General features: G+C 42.0%; 1 protein-coding gene across 1 annotated transcript in view; it reads right to left on the bottom strand.

Moving 5' to 3' along the window:
• FAM13A (family with sequence similarity 13 member A) overlaps positions 1-15,502 on the bottom strand; it is a 161,113-nt gene that overhangs the window by 110,932 nt on the left and 34,679 nt on the right. The window contains exon 5 of the mRNA XM_087724101.1: positions 14,062-14,142. Within this exon, the coding sequence (XP_087580227.1) occupies positions 14,062-14,142 (81 nt within the window). The remainder of the gene's footprint in view (positions 1-14,061; positions 14,143-15,502) is intronic.

Consider the following 15,502-nt stretch of genomic DNA (forward strand, 5'->3'; position numbering starts at 1 on the left):
ATCACCATAGCATATAGATCTTGAGTATTATGTGCATTGTGACTCAATGACAGAAATAATTACACAGAGCTTCTTATAGTAGTGATTTCTTGGGTTACATGCTTACACTTTCACACAACTTTTTAAACACACTGATCATATCCTTCAATTTCCCCAAAGCATCGGCTTTTGTCGTCAGTATAGAAAAAGTCCTTGAGAAGTTTAGTCTGCTCACAAAACTAATGTCAATGCCATAATGAAAGATTATGCTGCTCAACTCCATGTGTATACACCCAAATGGGCCAGAGTGCTTAACTGGGAAACTGTCTCCATTTATGGCAGTCTTATACTTAATATCCATGATACCGAATTACTGCTTAATGAAAGAATTTAGGTGTCTCACTTACATTGTTGGCATTGTTATACGCGGCACGCTAAATCAAGCAAAAATATGCAGGTTTTTCAAGAGCCACTGACAGTTTGTATAAATACTGTAGACTTCTGCTTCCCGTCATACTTAAGTGTAGAGAAATCAAGGGTATTGGAGAAAACAGCCCTCTCTCTTCATTACTCTTAGTGGGCTCTGCATTGTTGTTGTTGTTAGTTGCAAAGTCGTGTCTGACCCGTCGTGACCCCATGGACAATGTTCCTCCAGGCCTTCCTGTCCTCTACCATCCTCTGGAGTCCATTTAAGCTCACATCTACTGTTTCGGTGACTCCATCCAGCCACCTCCTTCTTTGTCGTCCCCTTCTTCTTTTGCCCTCAATCTTTCCCAGCATGAGGCTCTTCTCCAGTGAGTCCTTCCTTCTCATTAGGTAGCCAAAGTATTTGAGTTTCATCTTCAGGATCTGGCCTTCTAAAGAGCAGTCAGGGTTGATCTCCTCTAGGACTGATCGGTTTGATCGCCTTGCAGTCCAAGGGACTTGCAGGAGTCTTCTCCAGAGCCATAGTTCAAAGGCCTCAATTCTTTGGCCCTCAGCCTTTCTTATGGTCCAACTTTTGCAGAGCTCTGCATGTCTGTTTGCAAATGTTGGGTTGGTGGGTTTTGGAATCAGAAAGCAGCTTACTTTATTCTTTAATAATCTATCCAACCATCCTATTTTTGCTCTGGTATTGAACACTTTTTTTAGCTTGAGTGTTTATAAATTGTCATCCATAATTCCTCATGATGCACTGTGTGCACAGAGGGAGAGAGGTCCTGGTTTTAAATGGAAGAACACTCTTTCATGTGGACTTCTTGACAGGCGCGAAGAGTCACAACCATACATTATGTTCCAGTTAAGCTGGTTTATTGATCCTGCCTACACATAAGCATCTTGCCATGTAATGGTCAGCATTAAATTGACGCTAGATAAAAGTTAATGAAATTCAAGAAGATTTGAACTTAGACCAGGGGTGTCAAACTCGATTTCATTGAGGTCCGCATCAGGGTTATAGTTGACCTCAGGGCAGGGGATGGGGTGGGCATGGCCAGCTTGATGTCACTTGTGTTGGGGGGGGGGAACACGCCTATGGAGGCCTAAGTGCTCTACCAGCAAAAATGAGCTTCTGAGTTTTATTTTTGGCTGTGACAAAGCTCAGGGTGAGGGTGCTATGCATGGCCTCAAGATCTGTTTTCACTGGCAGAGGCACTGTCCTTTGTTGTTTTCAGGGCAGCCCCGTGGGCCAGAACTAAGCACCCTGCGGGCCGATCCAGCCCTTGGCCCTTGAGTTTGACACCCCTGACTTAAACTATTTGTACAAATGTAACAATGCCAGGCTGCTACCTCTCTTGACTCCACCACCAGACTCTACCTGTCCTTCTCCTACACTCTGCAAACCTTCTAAAACCAGCGCAGAGTGGATGCAAGTTTAATTTCCTAGAAAGAAGCTGATTCTTGCAGTACTAAAACCTGTAACTCTCGTGGGAGGTTATCTGCTGTAGATTTGGATTGATAGAAAAGTGTACTTATTCACATATCGCATAGTTAATGTACTACAGAATTTACAATAGAGTCAGGTGTTCTAACCTTGGTTTTTCAAAGAGAGGAATGAGATCTGTATCACAACTATACAGTCGTGTGGAGTGCTCTTCCTCAGGATTAAACCCAGCCAACGTCATTGAAAGTTCTCAATTCCCCCCCTCCCCTACCATCCTATTTTTATGACATCATTTTTCAAAAAAAAGTCAGTATGATAAGGCTTCTCTTTTTGTAGTAGACTCAACAAATGCACCTTAAAAGAGGTTTATTCCTTTGCATTTATATTCTTTATCCAACTTCTCAAGCTTACTGGTATCGATGTAAGGTGGTGTGGTTTGCCTGTGCCATAATAACTGAAGATAGCGAAGACTACACACCCCATCCCAGGAGCCAAGGTGGCGCAGTGGTTAAATGCAGCACTGCAGGCTACTGCTAGATCAGCAGGTCAGCGGTTCAAATCTCACCGGCTCAGGGTTGACTCAGCCTTCCATCCTTCCGAGGTGGGTAAAATGAGGACCCAGATTGTTGGGGGCAATATGCTGACTCTCTGTAAACCGCTTAGAGAGGCCTGAAAGGCCTATGAAGCGGTATATAAGTCTACTGCTATTGCTATTGCTATCCCCAATTATATGTGTCTTTGTGTGCGTGCATGTGAGTGTGTAAAAACCTCTTGTAAAGATATTTTCCCTTTAAATTCTTTCTTATTCCACCACATAATTTAGGGCCAAGGTTATGAACTTTTCCATTTTTTTACCCAGTAGCAATCTGCCCATTTCTTGTCACTGCACTCTAAACTAAAACCAGAATGGTGCAAAGAATTGCAATAAGCATAATCAAGGGCAGACACTAAGTCTCTGGTGGAGACAAAATAGTCATTATGTTAAGCCTTGCACGAAAAGACTTCAGTGAGGTTTCGGCAGCATTCTTCAGCTACTGAAGTGGTGTTTCACAGAACAGCGAAAGCTCGTCTCTGCTGTACTCGCAACCAAGACACAGATTAATAGGTTGGCATTACAAGGAGTCACATTCCGGATGAACTCCTAAAGGATAAGATTGATTTGAAAGTGGAACCGAATTCCCAAGGTTCCCTTCATTGGGTACATTAAAATGGAGGCTAGATGGCTATCTATTTTGGACCCTTTCATAAGAATTGCTGTTTGAGCGGAGGCTGCTGCGTTCAGCAGCCTAAAAGAACTATGATCCTAATTTAATCTGACAAGGCACTTTCTCCACCAGCACATTTGTTTCCTCTTTCAAAAAGGGCACGCTAGAAGCGGTTCCCAGACTCTGGTTTTTCAAGGCAAATAAAGACAAACCACATACCATCAGAGGTTCAGTGCATCTTTTCATTTAATACCCGTTAAATATTTATAACCGCCGAGGCAGCAAGCTGATAGCTCTAAGTGGTAAAAGGAAACTTTCTTCCTCCACATTCCCAACCGGTTATAACACGGGTGTCAAACTTGCAGCCTCATGTTGCCGTCATGTGACATTTCACGATTTCTCCCCATTCGCCGAGCTGGGATGGGCGTGGCCTGTGCATGACGCATCCGTCCCATGGGCAGCCAATTTAACACTTGTGGGTTATAACTACTATTTGAATGTCCCGAGGGTACTTTTTCAACAGTCAACTGGACTTTGTTTTTCCTTGAAGATGTTTTGCTTCCCATCCAAGAAACTTGTTCAGAACTGAAGAAGCTTCTTGGATGAGAAGCGAAACGTCTTCAAGGAAAAACAAAGTCCAGTTGACTGTTGAAAAAGCACATTGGGAACAACGATGACCTGGATGACTGAGAATCTTCAGGCATTTATTTATTAGGACTTGAATGGTTTAGGTTTAGGTTTAGTTTTATTTATATACCGCGCTATTCCCAGCGGGACTCAGGGCGGCTCACAAACCCAAGGGGGGAGGGAAACACAAAAACTACAAATACAAGCATTTAAAAGTAACCAACAGACACACAAATCGAGAGGGGAAGGGAACTCATCGACCCCAGGCCTGCCGACACAGCCAGGTTTTAACGGCTTTCGGAAGGCCTGGAGAGAGGTGAGGGTCCGAATCTCTGCGGGGAGTTCGTTCCAGAGGGCCGGAGCTGCCACAGAGAAGGCCCTCCCCCGGGTAGTAGCCAGATGACATTGGCTGGTAGACGGAACCTGGAGGAGGCCAACCCTGTGTGATCTAATGGGTCTTTGGGAGGTAATTGGCAGCAGGCGGTCTCTCAAGTACCCATATGAGTAGCATATGAGCTAAGGACAAATAACATAGGACAGAAGAAACACGTGGAGGAAATCTACTCATGAGACCATGGAAAGTCAATTATCAGGAGAGTAGAGGTCCAATAAGCCAACAACTCACCTTATAGGAATTGATTTCCCAGGTCTGGAACTTCAAGTGAAGCTTTCAATTCTTGCACTATTTTGGGAATAGGAATTAAAGACTTTATCCAAGCAAAAGAGGCGATGCTCACCCATCGGGCCATAACAAAGGATTTTCTGTCTCCCCTCCACCCTCCTTAATAAGCAATCTCACAGAAATGAATGCAAATGCGATTTACACAAACCACTACCAGAACTCTTGCAAAAAAAAAGAGAGAAGGGGGCTTATATAATCTGCAGTTCAAAAAAACAGATCAATAAATCTTTTTGCTTTTGAGAGCCAAGATAAAATGTTTTGACAGCAAACTGCTAAATCATTTGGACACCAGTTGTGATGTAATGGTATCCAGGACGCTGAAATATCTCATTGTATGTATGCTTATTAATAAATGTTTGCAAATGTTTAGGATTCATCTAAAGGCATAGCATTACCCGGATAGTTTTCAAAAGTAATTTTTATGTATTTTGATGCATTGTTGATAACAGTCGGCCAGTAAACACTCAGTTGCATCCGGGCGCCCAGACACTACCACAAATTAAGAGATTACAGGGTTGTATAAAAAGGAGGTATTGACAATAGCTGATTCATGATTGTACAGGATTTTAGTAACAGCCTTGGGCAGTCACACGCTGCTGCAGAGACTGGTGGCATGTTTTACTTCTTCAAATCCGTTGGTCTCACCCCAACTCCCCTTACTTCCTGCTGATTTTCAGAAAGGCACAATTAGTCAGGTTTTTTGTTACTGGCAAAAAGCCATCTCTCTTCTAAGCAAGTCTTTCCTTTCACAGTATACAGTTTTTCAAAAAACCCTCCTGGGAGAGGAAAAGAGACTTCATGCTGCTAAAATGCCATGTTTGTAATGGGAAAATAGGAAAGTACAAAGTAATTCTTAGGATGTTTAAGAAGTTTGGAGAGCTGTGGTTTTCAAGATGCATTGTGTCCATTCACTGGGGCTCCGCCAGGACTTTGATGAGCCACAAAGCTTCACCCCTGATGAACCTCAGCAAGTCAAGGTTTGCGGAGTGGACCTGTTCTGACCTAGCTTCCCAAGTGCATGAAGCAAACTCCTGGTCCCGACAAAAAATCCTTTTATTAATTTCCTGTGAATTCTGCTCATTCACATCCAGCAAAGTCTTTCAAAGGAGGATTTACAGTCACAGACCTTATCTGACCTGGAGAGCTGACAGGCCGATATCTGCAAAACTTGGCAAGGAGTCTCGGAGAGTCACGAACCAATTAAGAGAACTAATTCTCTCCTGCAAACTCCACTCCCCTTTCCCTCCTCTTTTATTTCCTCTGGGAGGGGCCATTCATCGTCCACTTGTGGCCTTACTCCCAAGTCGACTCCTGTTCTTTAGCTGTTCCTTTCATCTGGCAACTCTGCGCATGCGCACACTGGGAACAGGCTCCAGCTATTCATCTGCCTCACTGAAGTTTGACTCTGAAGGCAGCTGATAACTGTCAGACGGCCCTGGCCCCATCTCTGCCTCCCGACACAGAGCCCTCACCAGAGCCTTCCCCAGACTCCAGGACTGGCCCATGTTCCTCCCCAATCTCCTCATTGTCTGAATTTGCTGCCAGCTTTGCTGGCGGGCCACAACAGATTCTCTAGAACAGCCATGTACAGTGTGAAACCCCAGTCACATGTTGCTCTTTGGAGTCTTGAATATAGCTTGAGTGCTCCACCAAAAGTTACCTTGATATTTTAGTGAGACAAATTGGAAAAATTATTGTACACGTGGCATGCAGTAATTCAATTAATTTTATTTAGTTGGCTTCGTGAAGTCATATCTCTGATGCCAAATGGGCCCACTATGAACACAAAAATGGCTGCTCATTTCTTTTTTTCAATGTTTCCAATCACTTTGAGCAAAAGGCAACAATAAGCAGAGAAAGGAAAGATTATCCTGCCATAGCAAGGTTGAGAAGTGTAGAGGGTGGGTAGCATTTTGATCAATTAGTGCTTTATAGCCAACTGTGGTGAATATTCAAACTCCCAGCAGATATTTTACCAGAAAATCCAGATTTTTCTCAAATATTCCAAAAATGTCCACCAGGCCCAAAAGCTGCGGAAATCCTGCTAAGAGTCGTTTCGTTAGGGAACAGAACTGATAGGATGGGGATAAGCTATCACGTCTATAAAATTGGTCATGAGACTTAATAACGCTAAACCGGTAAAAATTGCTTGTGTTTCTAAAACAAAGGGCTGTCTTTAGAAACACAGCTAGCCGATCTTGGAACTGCTAATGTGTGAAAGTTTAACTATCAGATAAGATTAGGAAGGAGTTGTCCGTGTTCTTTCATAAGCCTTGTTCCTTTACTAAAAAACCTCATGATGGTGAACTTCCACAACATTGTTTAATGTCTAACTTCATTTTGTTTCATCTCACAACAAAGATTGATTGAGGAAACAAACACATCACTTTCTGTATTCATGTTCTTTCCCAGAAAACACAAAAAACCCCAGAACTACTGTCAATATTATGCTATTGTGTAAGAGGCTGAAGAGATTAAAAAAGGGAGAAATTCTTCCCTTTTAAAGATTCTATAAAGTACAGAATCTTTATATTGGTGTACATTATGTCATTGCATAACACAGGACCTGGTTCATCTTGATTGATTTTGATCTTAGATGTTAGACTTTTCAACAGGATTCAAATACTCCAGATTATGCTTTCATCAGGTACAAAACAACACTGTTTCTTAAAAACAAGGATCCTTTTTAACATTATGGATTGCTCTCTGTTCAGAGATTGTTCAGAAGAACTAGAAAAGTAGTAAAGTACTAATACATAAGTACCATATTTTTCAGAGTATGAAACGCACCTTCCCTGCCCCCCAAAAGAGTGTGGAAAAGTTGGTGTGTCTTATACACCGAATACAGCCATTTTTGGCTTCCTGACGCCCCACCTCCACATCCCATTTTGGTGAAAAACTGGCTGTTTTTCCCTTCTCCCCCCCCCCTCCCAGGAACACTCTGCAGGTTTCAACAGGGCTGGGGGAAGGGAATAATGCCCTTGTTTTTGCGAAAAACGGCCCTTTTCCGGCCGTTTCCTGCAAAAACGGGAACATTTTTGCCTTCCCCCAGCCCTGCTGAAGTCTGCAGAGTGCTCCTGGGGACCAGGAAGGACAAAAACTTTTTTTTCTTACTTACCTCGTCGAAATCTTGGCGCATCTTATACACCGGTGCGTCTTATAGTCCGAAAAATACGGTATATGTTCAAAGAATGAGACATAGGTAAAAACCAGATTGGAAAATATAATGAAGAAAAGGGAATGTAAAATGGCAAATATAAAGTCAGAACCGGGTTTGCCGGAATGCTATCCCAAAAATACACCAAACGGAAGAGGAAAATAGGCAACCACAACAACAGAAGAGGAAAGGAAGAAAGAAAGAGGAAAGGAGAATAGAGGGAAGGAGAGGGAAAGAAGAAAGGAGAGGAAGATTGAGAGGAAGAGTAGGAAAGAGGGTATGAAAGGGAAGAGATAGAGAGGAGCAGGGGAGAGGAAGGGGAAGAAGGAAAGGGAAAGGAGAGGAGGAAAGAAGAATGTAGAGAAGGGAGGGAGGGAGAAAAGGAAAAGAAAGAAAAGTAGGGTGACAGCAAAATAAAATAGGTGCATGGGATGGTAAGCAAAGCAATCCCGATCATATAATTTATTTATTTTTATATGGAAAAATGAATGTTTAAAAGTGTTAAAATGTGATAAGAACAATAACTATGAGAATGTATACTTGTAAATGTGTGTAGGTGACTAAAAAATAAAAAAAGCTTTTTTTTTCTTTCTTTTTTTTAAAAAGAGATTGTTCAGAAGTTAATTATAGACACTTGGCACGTCATAGTGTAAATATTCCAAATAAATTGCTCTACTTTGGCAGTTTAGAAGGTGAGTCAGAAAAGTCACTAGAAGCCTCCGATTTTTTCCATTTGTGGCCATTCCAATGGACTGGAAGGAGTTGTTTTTTTTTCTGGAGCACATCGCCTGTGGTTGGCTAAATTAACTGTTTCTGATGCCTGGAAACATTGGCTGTCCTAGTGCTGAGGTGGCTGACTCATGCTATCAAATTAACCCCTTGATTACCGTAGAGGATTGTCCATCTTGGCTGCAATTTCATTTACCGTATTTTTCTAACTATAAGATGCACCGGTGTATAAGATGCACCAAGATTTCAAAGAGGTAAGTCAGGAAAAAAAGTGTTTGCCCTCCCTGGTCCCCAGGAGCACTCTGCAGGCTTCAGCAGGGCTCGGGAAAGGCAAAAATGTCCCTGTTTTTCACCAAAATGGGGGCATTTTCCCCTTCCCCCAGCCCTGCTGAAGCCTGCAGAGTGCTTCTGGGGAGCAATAGCAATATAGCAATAGCAGTAGACTTATATACCGCTTCATAGGCCTTTCAGGCCTCTCTAAGCGGTTTACAGAGAGTCAGCATATTGCCCCCAACAATCTGGGTCCTCATTTTACCCACCTCGGAAGGATGGAAGGCTGAGTCAACCCTGAGCCGGTGAGATTTGAACCGCTGACCTGCTGATCTAGCAGTAGCCTGCAGTGCTGCATTTAACCACTGCGCCACCTTGGAGTGGAGTAAGGCAAAAGTGGGAGTGGAGTAAGGCAAAAACAACCTGTTTTTTGCCTGTTTTTCACCAAAACGGGGGGCATTTTCCCCTTCTCCCAACCCTGATGAAGCCTGGAGAATGCTTCTGAGGGGTGGAGTAAGGCAAAAACGGCCTGTTTTACGAATATTTTTCACCAAAATGGGGGCATTTTTCTCTTCCCCCAGGCTGTTGAAGCCCGCAGAGTGCTTCTGGGGGGTGGGGGAAGGCAAAAACTCCCCCGTTTTACAAAAAATGGGATGAGGGAGCGGGGCTTCGGAAGGCCAAAAATAGCTGTATTTGGTGTATAAGACGCACCAACACTTCCACTCTCTTTTAGGGGGGAAAAGATGTGTCTTATACTCCGCAAAATGCGGTAATCATTGCAATTTAAGAAGCCACATGTTTGCAGTCAGAAAGTAAGCCTCTTGGAAGGGTTTAGTGATATAGTTGGAGGGAGGTGGGAGGAGGGAAGCCTGCTCCAGGAGGTTCTCTCCTTACTCTGGGGAAATGATTTGGGCAGGGGCATTGGAGAGTTGAGGATATGGCCTGTTTTTCTGGCTGGATCCTGCATTATTATAGTTTTTGGAGGTGAAATGAGTCCTGGAGTGATTTGGCTCTCAGTTATTTTCACCTTGATCTGTCTGTACTAATATGTATCTGGGAGTGTATTTCTGCCTAAAAGATCACCTCTGAGTTAATGCCTGCAGGATTCATGCTATTTTTCTAATTCTCTTTCTCCCGTTGACCACAGTTCTACATCAGGCCCTTCATCTTAATTGTGCAAGGCCTCCTACATTCCCAAGACACCCCCCCCCCCCGTTTTCCTTCCTCCAGCCCTGCTGAAGCCTGCAGAGTCTCCTGCGGGCTGGGGAAGACAAAAACTTTTTTTTTCTTACTTACCTCTTCAAAATCTTGGTGCGTCTTATACACCGGTGCTTCTTATAGTCACAAAAATATGATAACTTGGGTCAGATTTGAGGCCTGTACAATTCGTGGCCCTGCCTTGATTATGAGAGCAGAAATTACAGGGCAAATAGAGGCAACCTTTCCTACTGTTGTTGGACAGATGTTTTTTTCTTCCTCTGGCATGCCAATGGAAAGAACAACTGTCATCTGTCAAGTACTCAGAAGAAAAGAGAGACACCCTTGCTAACTAAGGAAATGAACTTTTGTTTTAATCAACAAAAGAAAGGTTAATAGCGAAGGTTGTTGCAGGCAAAACTGCCTTTCTCTTAGCTGGCAAAGAACCGAAAGAAATATCCATGCACACAACATACAACAACAGGCCACAAATCAAGTGAAGGGCTTACTCCTCTCTCTCCGCAGTACAAATTCAATTTCATCTTTCCAAACAAAACAAAACAGACCTGCAAGCCAATTTTGGATTGGCAAATTTCAACTCTTCTAGGTCTGATCCAACCATCTCCCTCTCTTAGGTCATAGCTACAAAGCACATGTGGAAAAAAATATGATGTGGCTAAAGATACGTACAACTCCATTTTCTGCTCCAAACTCTTTGCATTAGATATCCAAAGACAGAGAAAGGCTTTTTAAAGATTGGGCCATCTAGCTATATAGTTAATATTACAGTCAGCTTTTACTCTGCATATGTCTGTTTTGCCAACTATCACATCTGTTATACTAATACAAGTGAACAAACTTACAATTTTAAACTTTTTTTGGGGGGGGGGAAGCTGGTAAAGCATGAAACAAAGTCCGCTTCCTTTCCCACTATAATTTGATTTCTCTGTTCCAAGAAAGACTGGTGGGAAGAGAAAGGGGGAGAGGTAGGCTGGGAAACTACCCCAAAATTGGCTTTTGTGCATGCAGGCTAAAAGATGTAGCAATAAAGCTCTGATTTATGAGCATGTTTCCATGTAAAACAATAACCACAAATTTGCATACGTCAAGTTCAAATTGCCTCAAACCACACGAAAGTGCAAACTTCTAGCTCTATGTATTAAGACTCCAATGGCTATTTCCCCTTGCAATGTATTTAAAAGTTGGAAGGTCCCGAGAAATGTAATCCCAGAGACAGTAAGTGGGTTTGGTTGCTTTTACAATATATAATAGTAAGTCAGGTTGCTCAAACTGACAGAAAAAGCAAAGAAGGCACATATTGGGACACATATTATATTATAATTTCTGAACTATACCATTGGAGATGCAAAATTTATGTCATTACTTTTCCCCTCAAAGCATCCAAAACAGCCTACGAAACATAAGAAAATTAAATTGGATTCACAAATTGCACTTTGATGATTTGCTAACCTGGTGTTTGCTAATGAAGCCACAATTGATTGGGTTCACATTACTAATCAGGAATAATCAGCAATCAACAATTTGTAGTATGGTGATTCATGTAGTGGACTAAAACTTGAGGAGGTGAGATTCAAGTTTATTTTTAATCATGGAAGGTCACAGAAGACTTTCGGTCCTTCAAAAACGACCTCGAGGAGTCTGGGAGCACCGTTTCCAACTAACAAGTTCTAACAAGTTTATTAAAATCACAAAAGGTTACCCCTTTGGATGGATGTGTTCTGACCTAGGCTTCCCCAAAAAGCATGAGGCAGAGTCCTGGTCCTGACAAAATCCCTTTTATTAAATGAATGTGAATTCCTCTCATTCACATTCAGCCAAGGCCTGGCAAACAGTCTTTCAAAGGAATATTTATAACTACAGACCTTATCTATCTTGGAAAGCTGCCATGCAAATATTTTCCCAATGAGGTGGTGCGCTAGGAAAGACTGGGCACAGAGTCTATGATGTTCACAGACAGATCTTCACACTCCCGAAACGAATCCAACGAACGAATGAACAAAGATTTTTTCCTGCAAAAGCCCACTCCCCTTTCACTCCTCTTTTATTTCCTATGGGAAGGGCCAATCACCTTCCACCAGTGACTTTATTCCCAAGTCTACCCTGATTTCCGAGTTGTTCTTTTCTTCTGGCAGCTCTGCGCATGAGCACACTGAGAACAGGTTCCAGCTGCTCCTCTGCTTCACCGCTGTCTAGCTCTGTAGGCACCTGATCACTGCCAGACGGCCTCAACCCCGTTTCTGCCTCCAATGTAGAGCCCTCGTCCGAGCCTTCCCCAGCCTCCAGGACTCCCCAACTTCCTCACTGTCCCACGCTGTTGCCAGCTCTGCTGGTGGGCCACAACTGGATGAATGAATGATTTTTGGCTACTTTAGGCTATACATCTAACACATCCAACTCAAATCCCAATGTTCCTAAAAATTAGATAATGGAATCACTTGCCTCCGACGCCACATAAAATCGTACTTAATGGTAGCATTTAAAACCAATATGGGGAAAAAGTTAGCAAGCCTGTTCAAGTATAGGTACGACAAATCCTGCAACCTAAAATCAGAGCAAATCAGATTTCTGACAAATTAGATGTATGAACAAAGTGCTACTGAGGATTTAAACAATCTGCTCCACCCAAAAGCCGAACTTTTTCCATTCTCAGGTTGAAAAGATGACATCACCAACATTTCAGGGATAGTTTATTAATGTCTTTCAAATTGATTCTCAACTGAAAGGACAAATTTAAGAGGACATTCCTTTCTCTCTTGTAAGGCAAATATCTATATTTGTGGCAATTCTAAATTCACCGGAATTCCAGAAGAAGTCATTTCTATCTAGCAAGTCTACCTCTACCTTTTTATCGTGCCTGTTCTTTATACCTTCAAAAGCTTTTAATTCAAGTGGCCCTGAGTGCAGGAAAGCCGTAAGAGTGCAGAACACTAATGAACACTGGGTTATATATATTTTGATGGATGGGTCAATAAAGCATTGATGCCAAGATTAAATTCAGTTCCCAAACACTGATGCAAGTGTGGCATGGCTAAAATGCCTTGGAATTTTGTCAAAGCATTGTGTATATGTGCACCCGTTTGGCAAGTAGGTGTTTACAGAACAAAACCTACTGTAGATGGGATCAACTCTAAGAAACTTTCATTATTTATCTGGTTATTTAAGAAACAGGTGTTCAAGTTTGTATTTACTCTAAAGCAATCCACCGAAGATGAGCGGGAATTAGTCACAAAACAGGCCATATGATCCTAGAGTTGGAAGAAAGCATTTAGACTATTTAATCCAAATTACTGCTGAGTGCAGGAAGCCAGATTAAAGCATCCATGACAGGTGGCTGTTTGGCTTCCCCCTGAGGACAAACAATGAAGGGAACAGCAAAATTTTCCCAAATGTTTGTTTCAACAGATTGAACTGCTCTGACCTTTAGGTTTTTGTTTTTGTTTTTAAAAAAATACATGGAACTGGAATTTGCTTTTAAGCAAATTCAATGATTTTGTGTCCTGCATCTGGGAACAATGATGTAAAAGTCTTGGGCACCAAGAAGCACCAGCTCTATCTTTATTGTTGGTTTACATTAACAGAATTCTCCAACAATGAAAGAACCTATTTCTCCTCTTACCTTTACAGTCCACGAAACTAGAGAAGGTCTCTTTTGACATGCCCCTATTCCTTCTGCAGACTTAGCTGTCTCTTAATTGATTTCTGCCTATCTGCCGCTCTTCCTCCTGTCTCTCAAAACCATTGTCACATACCATTACATTTTTCCCCAGGTATTTGAAGAGTGCTACCCTGTTTCCCCGAAAATAAGACCTCCCCAAATAATAAGCCCAATTAGGCTTTTGAGCGCATGTGCTAAAATAAGCCCTCCCCAAAATATTGAACACAGCAGCAGCCATGAGGTGACCACACTTGGCACCTCCTACACCTCAAAAATAATAAGACTTCCCTGAAAAATAAGACCAAGCGTTTATTTGTGGGGGGGGGTCAAAAGAAAATAAGACCCTGTCTTATTTTCGGGAAAATATGGTATATTATATCCTCTTCCATGGCTACCTTTAAAAGGCTGAAGTTGCTCAGCTCTTTCAATTTTTCTTCCCAAAAGCTAGCTTCTAGCTTTCTGTTTATTCTCATTGCCCTTCTCTGAATCTGTTCCAATATGCCCAAATGCTTCTAACAACATTTACAATTGCTTTTATATTTCTATTTTATTACATTGTAAGCCACCCAGAGTCCCTTTGGGCAGTGCGATGGGTGGCATTTAAATTTAATAAATAGTGCAGATAAAAGGAAAATGGAAAGCAGCACCGAAAAGATGAATACCCTTATTTTTCTGTACCTTTGTTCTTGGTTTTGGCTTGGGCGTTTCTGTCTCAAGGTTCTTCAACAAGATTGGAGGAGATGACTTGCAACGGGCCTCCTATCAGGAAACATCAAAAGCAATTCATAAAAATATGTCCGGAGATACATCCTGAAGCAAGAACAGACTACCGGTTCACTTGACAGGCACTTGAGCTTTAAATACAGATATGTATTGAAATGTTCTCTTCTGCTTCTGTGAAATATTTTTTTTTTTTAATCACAACTGGATTGACTAAAAAGAGACACCTAATATTGGGGAAAGTTGAAGGAAAGGGAGGATGACCAACAGCAAGATGGATGATTATGGTAGCAATGGTCGTACCATTAAAAAAAAATGAAGAGCTAGGCTGGGCACAGATCATTTTGGAGAAGGATTACTTTGTGAAGTCACCATGATCTGTTTGTTTGTTTGTTTATTTGAATTCAGGCTGCTTATGATTTTTTAAAGGTTTTCCCTGATTTTTAATTGTAAGCCACTTACCATTGTTGAAAGTCGCGCAGCCTATAAATTGTATAAATAAATCTGATGGCACGTAAGTAATAGAAAATAATAGGAGGAAGATATTTAGAGCTGCAGTAACATTAGAATGGCATGTCAAAATGTGAAATAAAACAAAACAATGTCATTCTCCTTGGCAGCTGTACAGGACTCTAAAGGAAAGACCACAGATGCTCATAAACTTTCACCTAGAAAGGAGTGTATTTTAATCTGGCTAGGGAAGAATATCCCAATGGATTTTTTTTCTTGTTCTTCTAATTTTTTTTTTTAGAAAAAATATCCATCTGCTCAATGAAATACTAATTGATTTGCAAGAATAAAATGTTCCCTTCAAAAGAAAAAAACATCAAAATTTTGTTCATAATGCTCCGCTTTACTATGTACCTTTCAGGTTTAATCTCTTCCCCTAAGAAGAGAATCAATACATGTCAATCGTGCAGTAGAAAAGATAATCAGCTCAAAGCCAAGTTTGCTAAGCCATGTTAAAACTGATTTGTGTTTGGTTCAGCAATTTTAGCTGAAAAATGTAATTTAACGTTATGGGTGAATGCATGCAAGTGATTAGATCAGGGGTGTCAAACTCGATTTTATTGAGGACCACACCGGGGTTGTGTTTGACCTTGGGGGGCCTGGGTGGGCGCGGCCAGCTCAACATAATTCGTGTCAGGAGCGCCTGTGGTAGCCCGAGTGCTCTGCTGAGTTCCGTTTTCGGCTGCGACGGCCTCCTGCAATCCTCTGCCATAAAAAATGGAGCTCAGGGTGTGTATCAATGCGGTCCTCCCGAACTCTGTTTTCACTGGCAGAAGCACTGTGGGCCAGATCTAAACACCCCACAGGCCGACTCGGGCTCCAGGCCTTGAATTTGACATACCTGGATTAGATGGTATTTCTTGCATCAACCCAAAATGTGACCTGGAAG

This window comes from Thamnophis sirtalis, unplaced genomic scaffold (assembly GCF_051295495.1).
Source record: "Thamnophis sirtalis isolate CommonGarterSnake01/CBP01778 unplaced genomic scaffold, rThaSir2_p1.2 scaffold_10, whole genome shotgun sequence".
Taxonomy (NCBI): Eukaryota; Metazoa; Chordata; class Lepidosauria; order Squamata; family Natricidae; genus Thamnophis; species Thamnophis sirtalis.